The 17,751-nt window shown below is 41.3% G+C and overlaps 1 protein-coding gene across 8 annotated transcripts in view; it reads right to left on the minus strand.

Annotated features, from left to right (window-relative positions):
• magi2a (membrane associated guanylate kinase, WW and PDZ domain containing 2a) overlaps window positions 1-17,751 on the minus strand; it is a 243,837-nt gene that overhangs the window by 43,527 nt on the left and 182,559 nt on the right. For all 8 annotated transcript variants that reach the window (XM_046072262.1, XM_046072265.1, XM_046072263.1 and 5 more), the window contains 4 exons: window positions 13,835-13,892; window positions 12,550-12,671; window positions 9,113-9,295; window positions 2,349-3,026 (listed from right to left, as the gene is read on the minus strand). In XM_046072262.1, coding sequence (XP_045928218.1) covers window positions 2,349-3,026; window positions 9,113-9,295; window positions 12,550-12,671; window positions 13,835-13,892 — 1,041 coding nt within the window. The remainder of the gene's footprint in view (window positions 1-2,348; window positions 3,027-9,112; window positions 9,296-12,549; window positions 12,672-13,834; window positions 13,893-17,751) is intronic.

The following is a 17,751-nucleotide window of genomic DNA, read 5'->3' on the forward strand; positions in this document are numbered from 1 at the left end:
ATTTCAGTCAAAGTTGCTCTTCTATCAGCTTGAATCAGTCGGCCCATTCTCCTCTGACCTCTAGCATCAACAAGGCATTTTCGCCCACAGGACTGCCGTATACTGGATGTTTTTCCCTTTTCACACCATTCTTTGTAAACCCTAGAAATGGTTGTGCGTGAAAATCCCAGTAACTGAGCAGATTGTGAAATACTCAGACCGGCCCGTCTGGCACCAACAACCATGCCACGCTCAAAATTGCTTAAATCACCTTTCTTTCCCATTCTGACATTCAGTTTGGAGTTCAGGAGATTGTCTTGACCAGGACCACACCCCTAAATGCATTGAAGCTACTGCCATGTGATTGGTTGATTAGATAATTGCATTAATGAGAAATTGAACAGGTGTTCCTAATAATCCTTTAGGTGAGTGTATGTGTGCCATATGTAGTCATGCTACTGTAAGAGCAGACTGGGTGGCACCGACGTTATTTACACCTCTAGCACCCACAGCTTGTCATGTCACAGGAAATCACCACAAACAGATGTGGCATTGCACCCTGGTGTATTGTTGTGTAGTGGAGCTGAGCCATATCCAGATTTGGAATAATGAGATGAAATATAGCATGTAAATAAGGTTGCCATTCTCTCCACGGGCCAACAGGCTGTTTTTTAGATGGGGTGCTTTTTTTGACCTTCTAAAGCTCTGCCGCGAGTGAAGAACCCGGACAGATGGCGGGAGCGGTTCACCGCTAGCTTCCTGTGCAGATGGGAGATTGTGTGTTTTTGTGTGTGGGGAGTGTGTTGACAGATGAGATGGTGGCACAAAACTTTTGACCTCTCATGTGTGTATGTGTGTTTATAAGTTAGCAGACAACATTTTAGAGGCACTGGCTTGAAAATATTTCTTTTTCTCTCCTTTTCTAGATTATAAAAAGCCCTAATTTTTTACCCCTAGAGGCTAAAACTGCGTCACTCTGTCTCTCCTCCCCCTGTTTGTTGGCTCTCTGCTCACTGACAGAGACATGGGCAGCCTAATAAAGAAATAAATGGCAATAAATCTATTCAGAGGACGGTGCTGACCTTTGTGGGCCAGTCTCAGTGGTGTCTGTGGCACCGGGCCGTTGGCATTATGATTGGTATGTGACATTACACAACACAAAGAGGCAAAATACAGAACTACAAATTGGTTCCACACAAAAGCAAAAGCAGCATCCACTTGGCTTGGCACTATGAATGAGTGTCTTTGCTAAAGTTCATGTGTCATTACCTAGATGATGCCAAGCTAAATCAAGAACAGGTCAATTTTAAGAGGGGAATCATTTAACAACAAGGTTACAGATCCTATCTGCTTGGTTGATAAAGAGCTGCTGTTGCTGTTTCTAGATTTAATTAAAATCTAACGTTTCAATCTTCAACATTGGAGCTTTGGCTCACTTTCACTGCTGGCAGATGCACTCCTTCCACAATTCAATAAGACGCAAAGCTCAGTTTGTAGGCAGATCATAGCAGGCTTACACACAACGTATGTTCCGTCATTTGAGCTATATACACATTTAGGGAAGACATGAGGCTGTATCCTTCTTTTTCTTTCAACGTCAACAGACATTGGCGTTAGAAGTAAGCTGTCTAAGGTTTCAGCCTTTTTGAGAAACCATCACAGACATTTCTACACGCTCCAGAGACAACCCTCCCCCCCAACATACCACACACACTCAAAGTGCAGAACAGTCCGCTACTTGTTGATTCTGCAAATCACAACCCTGTGTGTGACTCATGACAGAGTGCAGTGCATAATTATGATTGTCAGAGGGCCACACATTCTGAAAAACACAGGGTAGAAGGCACTTCAGAGCCATTAGCAGTCTACCAGAATTTTTTGACATGCTTAAATTTTGGGGCTTTTACTTTCGGCTCACAAAAGAAGGTAAACTTTGCCGTCCATATAAAACTGACATGATGATTTATTTATTTTTTATAAGAGCCTGAAAATAACTCAGTACTGCGAGTGTTGACCACTAGGAGGTATGGCTCAGTGAGCAGTGCAGAGAGGCATCTACTTAAGTAGTGAACAAAAGCTATGTTTCTCTCTGAGTAAAGAAAAGAGGCCTGGGAAGGGCATTTGAGAGGAGCTGTGTATCAGTCAGCCATTGTTGAGCACTGTAGGACAGGATAATAGGTTTCTGTGGCCTTTGGAAAGGACCACACATACATACACACTTTAATACAACAGCAAAAGATGACATAGATGAATAGGCAGACAGATATGCAGCTAGAAAGGCAAATATGAAGTAGATGCGGAGAGATTCAAGTGCTCGTGTTGAGCCAACAATCTTCCGCACCATCCCTACCTGCAGCCATTGGTCTTACCTATTCCACCTCTCTGAACCACCAGGCTTGTCTCAGCTCCCACGCCACACTCCTTGAGAAGCTCCACCACCTGGGTGTGTGTGAATCCCTGCACGGGCTGCTTGTTAATCTCCACAATCAGGTCACCCTCGCACAGGCCGGGGCAGCCCTGAGGCTCCAGCACTTGTTTGACTCTCTGGCCCGTAGCGCTGTCTGCGATAGTGAAACCAAAACCATCCATGCCCTTCACCATGGTCAGGTTCAGTAGTTCCCCCTGGGTCGCCCCTGACGACGCCATGGAGACGCTGTCTGGAGGTGTGGTGCCAGTGGTGGGAGGAAGTGAGCCATCTAAGTGGGTGTCACCAGGGTGAGGGGTGAGCAGCTGCTGCTGGGCGTTTACCTGGTCCTGACTGGGGTCTGTGACGAAGCGTGCGGTGCGGGAGAGATAGTCCAGGTAGTTGTCGTAGCCCGTCCTGCCGTTTACCATGATGGGCCGCTGCTCCATGATGCCCAGCGGGGAGATGATGGTGGTGGTGTTGTTGGTGTTGGTAGCATCCTCTGGGTCATAGGGCAGAGGGTAGCCACGACACAAGACGAGGGTGACGCTTTGGCCAATTGGCACTGACTGGAAGAGCTTGACCACGTCGGCGTGGGTGGTGCCCAGGACGCACACATCGTTGATGTAGACAATGACATCACCTGCAGACAAAACAAAGAATAGATAGAAACATATTGATCAGGTGTAATAGCACAAACACTACAGTTATTACAGTAGCTACAGAGTCAAAGTGAAACTGCAACTTCCAGTGACTGTTTCAGAAACATGAAAATCTCATTTACTATCTGCAAATTACTCCAAAAGTCCAAAAGTGCAGCTGATTCCAAATAAAGGGAGCAGCATACTCAAACATGCTTTTTCCCCAATTCAGTCCGGACTTGAGGGACAGATAGTAGTAATAAGTCCCAGGAATGAAGACAGTATCTTACTGTACTTTTCTCTTGGATGTAGATTTGCAAGATAGATGGAAGCAGATCGAGAACTTTGCGATTATATGTTATGGGTTTTAAGCGCTGGGCTTCCAAAATGTCCCTAGACATAGATGCTAACAATGTAACATCATTGTTTATTTAAAATTTCTGTTTTTAGTGGACTAACTAATACCATTTCCGACAAAACTCAGACCATCTCGAGTTAACAGCACTAGCTTGATGGACTGAGACTGGGGCCTTTTTAATTGTCGCTTGCAAATTACATTTGTGAGTCTTACGTGGCAATCGCATGCTGAGGCATCGGTTCCAAGTATGGCATTTGTTTTGATTAGTGAAATTAGTCTAAATCAACAGGAAACAAGGAAATTTGTATCATATCGCAAATTGCAGCTTGGATGTTGCAAATGTGGTGAAACCAACCTAAGACGCCAAATAAGGGAGACAGGACAGAGAAGACTGAGCAGTGAAGAGACCATTTCTTAGCGGCAGAGACTACAGGTAAAAGTTGGAAAGATTACATTAGAGGACATCATAGATAAATTTAAATAGACAGATTCAAAATTAAATAGCAACTGCTGTAGTAGGTATCTTATTTATCTTGGCAAGAATATGCATAGTAAACCCCAGTTACTCATTTACTTTTTCAGAGCAACCGGTCAAAGGAACCCTCAATGAGAAACAAGCACTGAGCTACAGATGCTAGTGGAAAAGCAGCTGAACCGAAGGTGATGTTAGGACTTTGGCTCTCCACAGCTATTCTAGTACTCAATTAGCTGTACAGTATATCAGCACTGTCTCTCCTTGGAATCCCCTTACAGTCATAAACCATCTCGAAAGATAAACATTACCACAGATAATGTCTTATCTGCCTTTCAAGTGTAAAATAGTGCAGATGACAAGTGGCTCAAATGTTTGCCTTTTATGGGGCCAAGTGCTTCCATTTGCTGGCTGTAATATACTGCACTATAGATAAAACCTAGCTGACAATTAAATGTTCCCACACAAAGGCACTCAACATCCAGGCTTATCTTTGTCTCAACCAGATTACTAAATATAGTGTTTGGTGCTCCACAGTGCAGGCACAATGCAAGTCCTTAAAATACTTGGCAAGTGGGAACACAAGTCTGACAAACAGCATTACCTAGGTTGATAATGAAAACAATTATTTTCTAATTGCAGTAGTAATTGTAATGCCTCTTTAGAGAAAGGGCAGTGTGGGAGTGTTTCGCAGAGAGAAATAGCGAAAAACAAAGATCCTTTGTGATTAATAAGCTAAGCGTGTGCTTTAGTGATTGGCCCTCACCTTGCTAACCACAAGCTCCATCCTGTCCAATTCTCTTAAAACGTGAGCAGGAGACTATTATAGCTGGGTCAATGACACGTTTTCTAAAAACAAACAGAATACCGGCACTCACAGATTAATAGTCTTCTTGTTTATTGTATGAAAAAAACAAACTCGCCATCATGAGAGTAAACAAAAATGCAGAAATGGCAATTTTTATAAACAGGTGAGGTCATTTGGAGCTGTGCACGCTTATACTTTTCACTTTTTCTGAAACAACATGGCAATTCATATTGATTGAAGTAGAGCCGAGATGCTAAACAGTCAAGGTAAATGGAAGTTAAGATATCACCAAAATGTTCACTCACTGTTGTGGACAAATACTTTCCAAGTTTTAACACCGGCATTGACAGAGCGAGCTCACACCTTGAGGCAACGTGACGTTAGGGACTTTTTAATTAATCTGGGTAAACGTGGACGACATTTGCCTTGAGCACCGGTGTCAGAATCAATAGCTGAGCACACTAGCAGAAAACAAATGATGGTGCTGTGACCTCATTGCGCCCTCGTCGTGCCCACAGATCTCATTCTTTATGACCAGGGAGGAAATGCAGCCAGACAGAGAGAATCAACTTGTTTTACAGAAACAGAAAACTATGAAGTCCCATATACACATGCATGCTTATACCTAAAGGGTCAATTCGCACAAATAAAATACAATTAATAAAAAGATATATTAACTTTCTTTCCTATAGCAGTATACGTCTTGCCATACAGATAGGTTTGATTGTATGTGCAATGGTTTAGAGATATCTGCCTTCAAGTAACTCATGGAGTTAATATTTGCTAGCTACTGTAGCTACAGCTGATCATTTTAGCCAACAAAGCTGTTAGTCACTGGCTAGAAATGAGAAGCCTTCTTTCTTTTTTAAGTCTGTGTGAAATCAATGACTCTTTCAAAAACTAGTAAGAAGCTGGGAGAACTTCAAGCAAAGAGAGATTTTTTTTCTCCTGCTTTTTAATTTCAGTAATTTTCAAAGACCTGAAGAAAAATAAATCAAAAACCAGAGAAATGTCTGAAAAAGTAAACACAATTTTATGGTCTTTGTCTTTTTTGCTTTCTCTTAACAATTACTCTGTGCCAAATTCATCTTGTCGCCCCTCGAGACATCCTCACCCTGGAGTGGGAACCACTGCTCTGGAAATGTTTTCACCTTTTCTTTGGTAGAAAGAATTTCCTACCAGTGAGGTTTAGTGGATTATCCACACCAACCGTGACACCGTGTCTTGACATGTTGAGTTTTTTTAAGTGTAACTTTTCAATGCTGTGAGCACCAAAGATTAAATCTAAAACCTATATCTAAAACAAAAACTTCGGAATCTCTAGATATCACAAGGGCTCACAGAGAAAATATGTATTAAATATATGTAATTCTGGGTCAAATTATTAAACATAGGGTCACAAACACAGACATGCATACAAGTGCAGGGAAATGGACACGTCAATAAAGAGAACTGAGAAAAAAAACACACACTCATGGCCACAACCCTCTCTCCATCTATTATAAAACCTTCTGTAGGTACCTTGTATACTCTAAATCACACTGACCTTAACTGTAAAAACCACACTCACTGGGACCAAGGCCCACACTGCAACCTCATCGTCCTATCCATGCATATTCCTTATGACATATTCATCTCCAGCTAATGTTGTGTTCAAAAGTCTGTCGACATAACGAGAGGTCTCAGTGGCCCTGCCGAGACGAGGCCATGAGTACAGCACGGTTTAGAGTCTCAGTGGGGTGCAAGCATTTGTTAGACTTTTGTGTGTGTGTGTGTGTGTGTGTTTGTGTGTGTCAGGCTAATGAGGGTGACATGTAGTCCAAGGTACATTACGGTCATGTCATATTAACTCATCAACTAACTGAAGGGATTACAGGTTACATAATAAAAAAACGGTTGATGATTAGCACATCCACTGTGTAGTATTTCCCTACTGTGTGGAAGCCGGTTTTAGATGCTATCAGAGTTACTGACGAATGAGAAGGTTAGATAAGCAGCCAGGAACAATTCTTTTTTTTTATGTCTTCTACATGGGTTATCAACTCATAAGGCCTCTCTCTTTTAGTGTGTCGTCATGTATCATGTAGCATCAAGTGCATATTTAAGAACACAGTTCTCATTTTAAAATAAGTCAGCTGGAAACATTACAAAGTCAAGCAACAACAACATTTCCAACCATCTTATGGAGCTAACATTAGCTTAATTAGCTAGCTAGAACAGTAAATCACAATTAGCCGGCAAAAAAGTCGGTTGCATGCTAGAAATAAGACGCCTGCTTTTGTCTCCCACTGTCTGAAACAAAAATTGTCACCAGAACATGCAAATCTGAATAAAAATGTTTACATTTGGTCACTCAGAATCAATCAATTTGACTCTACACACAATTTGATGGCAAGATCAACTATGGGGTTTTATGGGTGTTTTTGATATAGAATGTATAATAAATGACGACACTGAATCAATAAAAATGTCAAATGTGGTGCATATTCTGTGTCTAATCTGTGAATAAAACAAATACTGTAGTAGATAGATACAGTTCATGGGAATAACCCTCTGCTGCTGAATGAGTGTTGCATCACACTTCCCAAACATACTGTAGCAACAAACCCACTTGGTTTTGCATTAAATGCTACCTCTGGCATCAAAACTAAGCCTCTACACTTAGCTTCACTCTCTCCACAAGCTACCTCATAGTTCTGTATTACACAAACACATATCAGCTAGAAAATACCACATTTCTTATGGACAGAAATAAGTTCTACAAAATAGTACGTTTATAATAAGTGCTTGAACACGTTTCCCTGGTTGTGTAATCACGTAGTGGAGATAGCCAGCATGTGTGGTAGTGGGACGCTGCACAAATTATCTATCTGGAATTGGTAATTTCACACCTCTGCTGGCCTGGGTTTCGACTATGTGAGCTCTGAGTTACTGTGATTGAGCTAGCTCTGTTACAGCAGAAGTAGGACACAAAGTCTGGGGAGGCAAGGTGGGGGGATGGAGGATGGATGGTGAGGCAGAGATGGAGATGAGCTGAAGGGGGGAAGTGGTGGAGAGGAGAGGAAATGGTAGGTGGGATAGTAGAGATATGAGAGGGATTTGTTAGTTATTTCTGGAGAAAAAATACAAGAGAACAGAGAGGGGAATACTTAAAGAAAGAGAGAGGAGGGGATAAGAAGACAGACCGAAAATGTTTCATATGCAGCATTGTCAGGACAAGCTTTATTAGTCATCAAGGGATCTATTTAGGACTGCTGCACCCACACATTTATAAAACAAACATTTATAACCCAGTGTGAACAGATGTGAAGTCTGTTAAGACAACTACAATGTAATACACCAATTCAAATGTGTTTGAGAAGAATACTAGCTTTACCTGACCAGTTTACTTTATGTATGATAAATGACCACTATAGGCTCCGTGTTTGCTCAAGCGTATACACATAGAAACATCATTGCATGCTGAGAGCACTGACAAACCTGCTAGTTCTATTCCTTTGACCTGCTCGGTCTTATTGTGTGTATATGTGCTGCGGTTCCACCCCCATGTGGCCAAAGCCAGGAGTTATGGTGCTCATAAAGCCCCCTTTATGATTAATGGAAGAGCAAATTTCTGCAGTTGGCGCACACGCATGTGCACACACATACACCCACATGCAGAGTTTACACAATAGCTTAGTTGCACCTGCGAACACATACGAACACAATGCATGCATACACCAAATGTGCATATATTTGTAATTGTATCTTACACTACTAGGAAACTACAGTGCATACTGTGTTCATAAATGGGTGTTTTGTTTGAATAGCTGCATTGCATAAAAAAGTGAATGTGAAAACATGTGGGGCTTGAAAACTTGTGCTTAACTTGCGGTGTGAGAGATCCGGGTTCAATTCCCCACTGCGACACATCCACCAATGTTTCCTTGAGCAAGACACTTAACCCCTAGTTGCTCCAGAGGAATGCGACCTCTGACATACTTAGCAATTGTAAGTCGTTTGGATAAAAGCAACAGCTTAATGTAATGTAACCCTGTTTTTCTTTGGATGTATGCTGATAAATTGACCAGATCCTGCAGGAATCAAACTTATAAGAAAAACCACATAGAATTGTTATGCTTACAGTTACAGGGGTTTCCACTAATCACTGGAAAAACTGTATTTGCTACTCCTATACAAGTCTGTACTATCTAAATGTATAATCCTGTACAAATGCATGCCAGTCATGTATCATGAGGAATGGCATCATCTTAAAAAACAAAATAGTTTATTGGGCTACATCTCATTGACTACGTGTCTTCTCATGTAGCTATGTGTTAAAACGTTTACACTGTCAGGTATCTCAAGAGAGTACCTCATGAGATAAAAGGTTAAGAAATGTTTGTTGCTTGTATGAGTGGCTCAGTTTGACTGAGTCTCAGGTTGTGTTTCGGCCTTGCCTGAGGCTTACCTGTGGCCATCTTTCCATCAGCTGCAGCAGGCCCATCAGGAATAACGCTCTTCACCTGGAGGAATTCGTCAGGCTCGTCACCTCCGATAATAGTAAAGCCAAAGCCCATGTTGCTCTTTTGGAGGGACGTGGACAAGAAACTGCCTTTCAGTTGAGTGGGGTCACGCGTGAACAGCGGCTTCTCTATAAAGGACACATAAACAAACAAATTAACCAAATACCACTAGTAGTGTGTATGCTTTATAGCAAAGATTGAAATGACCTCAAAGCTGGTGCAGTGCAGTGCTCACAGGGTGAGGGCATGGGTAAAGCTTATCCATAAAGATATGGGTGTAGCCACAGGAAAACTGGCAGGGTATAATCTTAAACAGCGAACTTGGACAGAGGTAGGTCTGCAGTGCTGAAAGATGCAGGTGTGGTTCAATGGTTTTGGCTCCCGTGCAAGGTACAAATGCAATATCCCTCCCTGTATACCCAAATCTACTAAACTTATATCCGTTCCTCTCCTCCCATGCTGGGATATAGTGGGCAGAAAGGGTGCAGAGAGCATCAGTGGTGCAGGTCTTCAGTCCTATCCCAAGGCTACCAAGGAAGCAGCAAAAAGACATGCTGTCAATCAGGGATCAGTTCCAAGAGAAGATGTTCGAGAGGGTTAGGGAAGAACGGGGAGATTTCTGCAGGAGGGAGAACTGGGAGATTTCTGGAGAAGGGGCGCCTTGTGTAGGAATGAGAGGATCTCAGCCAACAAGCTTAGTCACACTTAACCAAGTCTCCAATCTTTTCACCTTGGAGGGAGACGTGGCTAGCGTGCTAGTTTACATACTTTGTTTGCGGTTACTGGTCCAGACATAGACTGAGTGATTACACTCTCTGCCTGCTTATGCCAGACGATAAGACACGTCATGGTTCACGCTCGTCACATAAATCCTCTAACTGCCTCAAGGAAGCTTGCTTGCGAGCTAGCATGCTTACAGTAAGTGAAACGAGCGCAGGCAGCCATGAGAGCGACAGTCAGCCTTCTTTGCTTCTCTCTCGGCCTACTTACTGACAAAGTGCCACAGGGAGAAAGGGCTACAGACAGGCTGCTCTAGCACCACAGTGCAGGCGGAGGTGTGAAGTGGCTGCTGCTGCTGGTGGTGGGGGCACATATTCATTCGCCGAGTCAGAACACGCCGGAGCGGGGAGACGTCGGCGGAGGAGGATGTAGCATATGCAGCGGCCCTGCGACCCAGAGTTGGCGAGCGGGAGAGGTCGCCGAGGCTGTGGCAGCGCTCGGGCACTGGGCCGACCTGAGCGAGGGGGGGTCTGGGGAGGGTGGCACAGGGGCTGGCATCCTCCACTGGTATTAAAGTTTGGAGGGAAAAGGAGGAGGAGGGAGGAGGTGGAGGTGAGGAGAGGGAGGAGAGAGAGCCTCACTGAAATGTACACAGAGTGTAACCACGGAGACAGGCTCTCGACTCACAGCGGCGGACTACTATGTTACTATGGAAACAAACCTCCACTTCACCAGTCCAGACAGTTTTTTTCTAGCAGTGCATCCTACTGCTATGGCTGGTGGAGAGTTAGCACTGGAATCAGGTAGCAACAAACCAGTCATTAGACAGAACAATGAATCACATTTAAACCCACTTGTTCACTCGGGTAAAGCGCTATTTAAATGACCAACAAGTATTGCTATCAGTTCCACCACAATGCTGGCGTTTCTCTGTTTCTTTTGAATGATGCTTAAGTGAATTGATTGTTGCTGCCAATCCACATAGCAATTGTCCTGCAAAATAAAAATAAAAATGCTTGGTTGGTTGTAAACCCGCTTTGCATGTTGCTATGGTCAATCCAAGCAACATGTGTGTAAGTTTCTCCCAAAGCGGGGAAATTAAAGTGCAAGGTGAGTCCCATTTTTTCTGTAGTGTACATGCTATATTGATTTAAGCGTGTCAATACACATGAAATGGCTCACAACGCTGTAATATTCTGGTGTACAGATGATCATAATTTGGAATGATTTAAGTTTGCTACACCTTGTCTAACAAACCTGTAAAAGTGGGCAAGATGGATTATTTACTTATCAGGGTTCCCACTCTTTTCCAGAGATCATTTTCTAGGACTTTTTCAGTGATGATTTCTGCGGACGCCTGATTTAAAATTACTTACGTAAAACGTTAATCTATAAACCTAATAAAAACTACCTCAGTTACCAGCAAGCAGACTAATATTTACCTTTGGAGGATAATGCAACTTACATTATCGAGAGTTTCGGACTCTTGAATTAATGTCATTCAACCATAGCCAACCTGTGCTACCATGCGACATGATTTTCCAGGACATTTTATGTTTTTTCTAATATTCCATGTGTTTTCCATGACTGGAAATTTGGTAACTTGTTTTCCAGGTTTTGCAGGACGCGTGGGAACCCTGATTTATTGTGAATTCTCAAGTATTTTATAGTTCATGTTGTGGTGTCCGAACAATAATGCTGCGATGATGTGTAGAGAGGAAACCTGCTTGACACTGTTCTTGATCATAAAAGTTTATTACATCAAGGAGTTCAGCATCAATTACAAACTCTGCAGCAGCTTGGAGAGTGACCCAGCCCGATGGCCACTCTGTCTCTCTGTACATCAAACATAGCTTATATAGGATATGTTTAGGTATCTGTTAGGTACCAGAGAAGGGTGTAAGTCTGCAAAATAAAGCTCAAACCCATAGAAGGGTACAGTACTATTCTGAGGTAACAAAACAAGGGGTTAGAGGTCAAATTCTATAGAAGGGTTCAGTCCCTACATAACCACCAATCACTGCTCTCCCCGTAGAAGGACACTGACCCTCTGTCCTGCTGCTACAGTGCTATTTTGAACTGTTATGAGTCAAATGCATAAATATTGGATACTACAATGTTTTGTCAGTAATTTATGAATTATCTTGTAGACATGAAGATCTTTAGTGGCCATGGTTGGACTTGAGTCAAAGCGGAGTAAATGTTATTCTGTTTGAAAGCTGTTGCACTTCTAATTTTCTGATTCTGAAATCGATTTTCAATAAATGTTTTGTGACTGGATCTTTCTAGGAGACCATAATTCTATGTGAATGTAATCCACAAGACTTTTTGCAACCATTTACATCAAAATTATCTTCATTTTCAAACAGCCCTGGCTCTAATAAAATAAAAAAGTGGTGCAATACGTTAATATTTTTAGCTAATAAGAGACTTTCTGAAGCTGATAAATTGATAAAGTACAAAAATACAGTTTTTGGCAAGAAACTGAAAAAGGTTAACAACATAATAAAAACATGATTGATCCAACTAAGCTATAGCACTTTGCTATTTTAAATATATTCTATACAAACATACAGACAGATAATGAGTATCACTATATTCCTTAAAAATGGTAAATTAATGGGTTTTGTCCTTTGCCAAGTTATCAGCGCTGTGGTCTTACCTCTGTAAATGGTGGGAAGGGGCAGTGAGGACAGACCCTGGCTTTGCATCTGTTGCTGCTGCTGGAGTCTCCTTTTAGCCTCCAGGACAGGGTTCTCAAACTGGGTCCTTCTATTTATATGGCTACGATGATAAAAAGACAAAAAACAGAAGTGATTTCAGATTTCACACTCTCCTGCTGCACTTAAAATTACAGCTGAGCCCCCCTCGATCAGAGATCAGATCTAAAAAATCCCAGCACTACAGCAGCTTTTGCTATGATGATTAATTAAGTGGCCGGCCCCCCAAATTATGTAACAGAGCTGCAGAATGGCTTTGCTGAGTAAAAATGAACAAACGACTGATTCTGTGCTTTTCTTCCGACATTCAGCTTGTTCAGAATTATGTGAATCAGTGACTGGGAAGAAACCTACACATAAAGCAGAGATTTCCTTTAAAGTCCCACGTCGGTCTTAATTTAGTTTGCAAGGGGGAAGATAGTCAATGATTACAAATACTGTAATTTGCCAGTGTGAAATAATTAGTCATCATTAGATACTTCCCTAACTCTTTCAGGCTGAATTGTGCTCTCACATAAACATACGCCTTTCTTTCTCTTCTCTCCTTATCTTTTAATGAACACCCCAGGATCACGGTGCTAATTACAAAACAGCTCGACTGTATTTTTACATAATTTCAAGGTCTGGCAACTTCTTTCATGATATTTACATGATGACAAAGCAAGACAATGAGAGCATCCTGGGAGGGGAGTGCAGCATATATGGGGGTGAGTACTCAAGTGTCATTTCGTTGCTTGTCTTAAGCAAAGTCGAATCTAATGACTCCCCCCTGCCTGTCTAAAAATAGAGCTCTGTCCCTATGCCCCGGAGCAGAGAGCATCCAGCCAAAGAAATGACACCTCTGAACAGGGAGGGGACATGCAGTTCAATAGAGAGGACAGACTACTGCAGCATGTGCTACGTAGACACACATGATGGATGAACATGACGCGTTTAATGTTTAAAAAGAGACACTGATCTCTGCTCAGGAACTAATCTTCAGATGTAGATGCAGCATGAATGTTTCAGACAGAGGGATAACACATAAATATGGATAAGCACATAGAGACAAATAAACTTCCCCCTGCAAACAAACAGTGAGCCGTCAGCAGGCAGACAAAAGGAGCTACTGCTTCCTGGCTGCTGCTGCTCCAGTCTGCTCCTAATAAATATGATTAATACAGCACCACCGGGCTACACTGAAAATCAAAAGCAAGCCATTACATATTAAAGATGTACCCGACTTACTCAACATAGTAGCTGCCGTAAATGGGGTCATCGATTTTCTCCCAGCCGTATGGAAGTTCTGTAAAAAAACAACAATAATGAAGGGCTTGTTTATGCAACGAGCATATTGATCTTGCATGAAAACATCAATTTGGCAGAATTAGTTTGCAGCATTATTTTACAGTCGTAATAATTTTGGTTTCTCAGGTATTATACAGTACTGGATTTGTCTTACATGTCCACATTTGTATGCATGACACAATGATAAAACTTATTATTATTATTTAGTGTTCTTTATTGTTTAAGATGCTGCTGTTATGACATTCAAGTTGTCCCATTACACATATGAAGTAAGAGAGGTTAGTGACGTGGTTTGACTTGAAAGGTTAAAAGTTTTTTTCTTTTAAAAGCTGTTGCACTTTTCACTGTGTTTTCTATTTTATTTATTGGTTATGGTGCTATTGTCAGGGCTTAGCTGCTGTCAGTTATATCAAAAACCTCAAATTTCATTGATTAACTGGATTACTGTTCTGAAATTAGTTTTCCAATTTGCAATAAATATGTTTTGTAACTTTCTTTGACTGCAACCATTTATATCAAGTGTTTCTTCAGCGAGACAACGATAATGACGGGCTTGTTTATTCAATTAACTTGTAACAGCATATTGATCTTGCATGAAAACATCTTTGTGGCATAACTAGTTTACAGCATCATTTTACTCTTACTGTTAATTAACATGTTAGCTGGAGGGATTGCTGGTCTTTCTGAGTGGCCGCATGTTCAGGCTTGTGAATATTCTGAAATCTTATCTTTTATTAAAAACTGATGGTGACAAGACATGAGATAAAAACATAACCATGTGTTTTTTCAGCAATGTGTCACACTGATGGATTTAAAGAGGATATTGGCTCTTTAAAGCTGTGCATCAAATGCATCCCTCTCCAAGAAAAAGTTGCAAAATAACACCAAATATTGATAGATCTAGTGGCTGAATTTAAATCAGTAAAATATTTATGCCCCGCATATTTTCCCATGCTGTAAATATTGTGTTTTGATGTGAGAACTTTGCATAGATTAACAGCTTCAACTAGAACAAGCACAAACCCTGAGGGTGTTGAACCTTCACAGTATACATATTTCTATTGGTGTTTAACAGTTTGGCTCCAAATGTTACAAGCCAAAGACTGAATGCAATTATCAACGAATAGCACATGACAGTCAATTACTGACAAATTACAGACAGATCAAACAGCACAAATGCTGTGAGAATTATTTTACAATTACACATATTAAGTATGAATGTCAATGCTTGAACTTTGGATTAGCTGTTTTAAAAAGGCAAAATAATCAACAATAAGATGTTTTCAATACTATGTGTAAGGCAAGCTGGGTGAAACATTTATAAACAGGGTCATAATGACTTATGGTGTACTGCCATTATATTGGCAAGCTTTTGAAAGAAGAAGTGTTTTATTAATGAATACATCTTTATTCAAACGAATACAAGATTTTTTGGAGGACATAATTTTTGCCTTTTTCATACAAATCAATACCCAAAATATGAAGTGTCAAACTGCCACAAAGGTCCAAAACAATGTTGAGGGAATTATAAACCCTCCACACAAGAATCTTGCATAAATCTACCAAGAAAGTACAGTTTATAAAATCAAATAATTCCAAAAGATGTTTCTTAAAGGCTTTTCCAAGGTATTTGGTCACAAACCAAAGTACTGTGCAAACTGTAATTTTGAACGGGTGGTGGTGCTAGATAAAAAGTCAGACAATCACCAAAGTTATTAGAATTTATCCTCTAGGGACCTTGAATATCTGTAAAAAATATTACCGTAATCCATTCAATATGTGTCGAGGCATTTCACTCAGATCCACAAATGTCAAAAAAAAGCAAGGTGATCACCAAAGTCATTCAGATTCATCCTCTGGGAACCATGAATGTCTGTAAAAAACATTTATGGCAATCCATTGAATAGGTGGTGAGACCGTTAAGTCCGGACCAAAGAGGTAGGGCCAACATTCCCATCCACAGAACCACACCACAAAAAATACCTGCTCTGATACAGTAAATAACTTTAACTTGGCATTTCCAAAGTGGTCTAACTTTTCAAAAGAACTGTATGAATGCGGAGTCATAGATACTTTTGCTCTCTCAGCCTCTTTCCGTATGTGGATTGTACTGCAGAACATGCTGCATTTGTTCCCAGTGATCAAAGCTGATCCTCAAACCCCTGGCAGATGTCAGTCATACTGGACAGGACTGTCAAAGTTGGCCTCTTCTCTTTCCTTTGCCCACAGCTCACTGACAGAACACAGCTCTTAAAAACATGTCTACAAGGAGTTCCCAGTTTGCTTTCCAGGATATGAGCAATTAGCATTTAAAGCATATTCCCATCTGGAGACTCCAGTGTTTTATCATAACAGCATGATCATTCAAAAACGAGTTGGGTACATAGTGTTAGAAATAGCTGAAATAGCATCTGAACTGAATCTAGCACAGAGCTCTGGGACAGTGTGTTCCAGTGCAGCTCGGCTTAGAATCAGACCAGCTTTGATTTGTGACAATGCAAAGTTAATCAGGATGAGAGCGGAGATAACAGCAGAGAAAATGCTTCCTAATCAGAAAGGGAAGGGACCACAGGGAGCACAAAAGCACCTCAGACCCTGCGGCTGGTCGAGGGCACGGCTGCAGCTTGTGAGAAACACAAAGTACATAATATACTGTATGGTCACTGCAATACATTTATCATTACAGCTTGGCCTAGTTTACAGATTCAGCTGATTGATGTACATACTCCCATCCCTCCCAGTGCTCCCACACAGAGCAGAAATATAAAAACAATACTGGTGCAGTGCTCGTGCCATATGCTTCTGTGAACCCTGTCCCAATCCGCTCAGAACAAATTATTAAACTTTCAGTAGGATGCACTTTTTTTTGCCTGCACACTCACTAAAATGTATGCTTACCACACACACACGGTTGTGAGTGACATAACAGAGTGCTGCGAGCAGGTTGACAGCCCACGGGAATACCTCCTGCGAACACTGCAACATTCCTTATCCCCATCTCCACTCATTAAATATGAAAGAGTGTTTCATGTTCTCACCTTTGCTGGCTGCCACACACAATCGCATATACACACACATTATGTTACATAGTTTACACACACACACACACACACACACACACACACACACACACACACACCCTCTTGATCATTTTTGCATATGCGCACACAGACACGCACAGGAGATCAAAGGGTTGTCGTGTAGCTTAGCTATCTTCCAATGAAGCGCTTTTCTGTTAAAATGTCTACATGACGAGCTGCAGGAAGCCAGAAATGTCTCTGCTCTCAGCTTTAATTCTGGTTTATTATAACTTGGGTCTTATTTTTAAACATTAGGCTATTATTTCCATCAGTTAAGATACAATTACACTCATCATGTCAAATGCTAAAATCTGGGAACTCGGCAACATTGAGCAGATCTGAAGGGATAGAAACACAAGTGGTCAGATTTCAGACTCAGATTCTAACAAGACCACACGATTATCTAAAGCTCTTTTTTGGGAGGTGACACCAAAGATTGTTTGAAAGCTTGTTTCTTGCCCAGTTGGACTTCCTTTTAGCAATGTATCTGTTTTCTTAAATGTCAGCAATTAAATGAATAGTTTCAATAATGGCTTTTTGAGTTTCCTGCTAAGACTGACAGCCGTCTGTCTGTGTGTTTAAGTATGAAGCTATAGCCAGGAGGTGATTAGCTTAGCTAAACGATGAGACTAGCCACTAAAACAGCTAGCCTGGTGCTCTGCAAAGTTCAAATATATGCCTAATAGCACCTATCAACATGCTAATTAGTGAGAATTAGAGGTGTTGTTATGCATGTTTTTGTACTTTAGGCTGAGCTAGCTGTTTCCCCTTGCTTCA

Source organism: Micropterus dolomieu, linkage group LG16 (genome assembly GCF_021292245.1).
Source record: "Micropterus dolomieu isolate WLL.071019.BEF.003 ecotype Adirondacks linkage group LG16, ASM2129224v1, whole genome shotgun sequence".
NCBI classification, from domain to species: Eukaryota; Metazoa; Chordata; class Actinopteri; order Centrarchiformes; family Centrarchidae; genus Micropterus; species Micropterus dolomieu.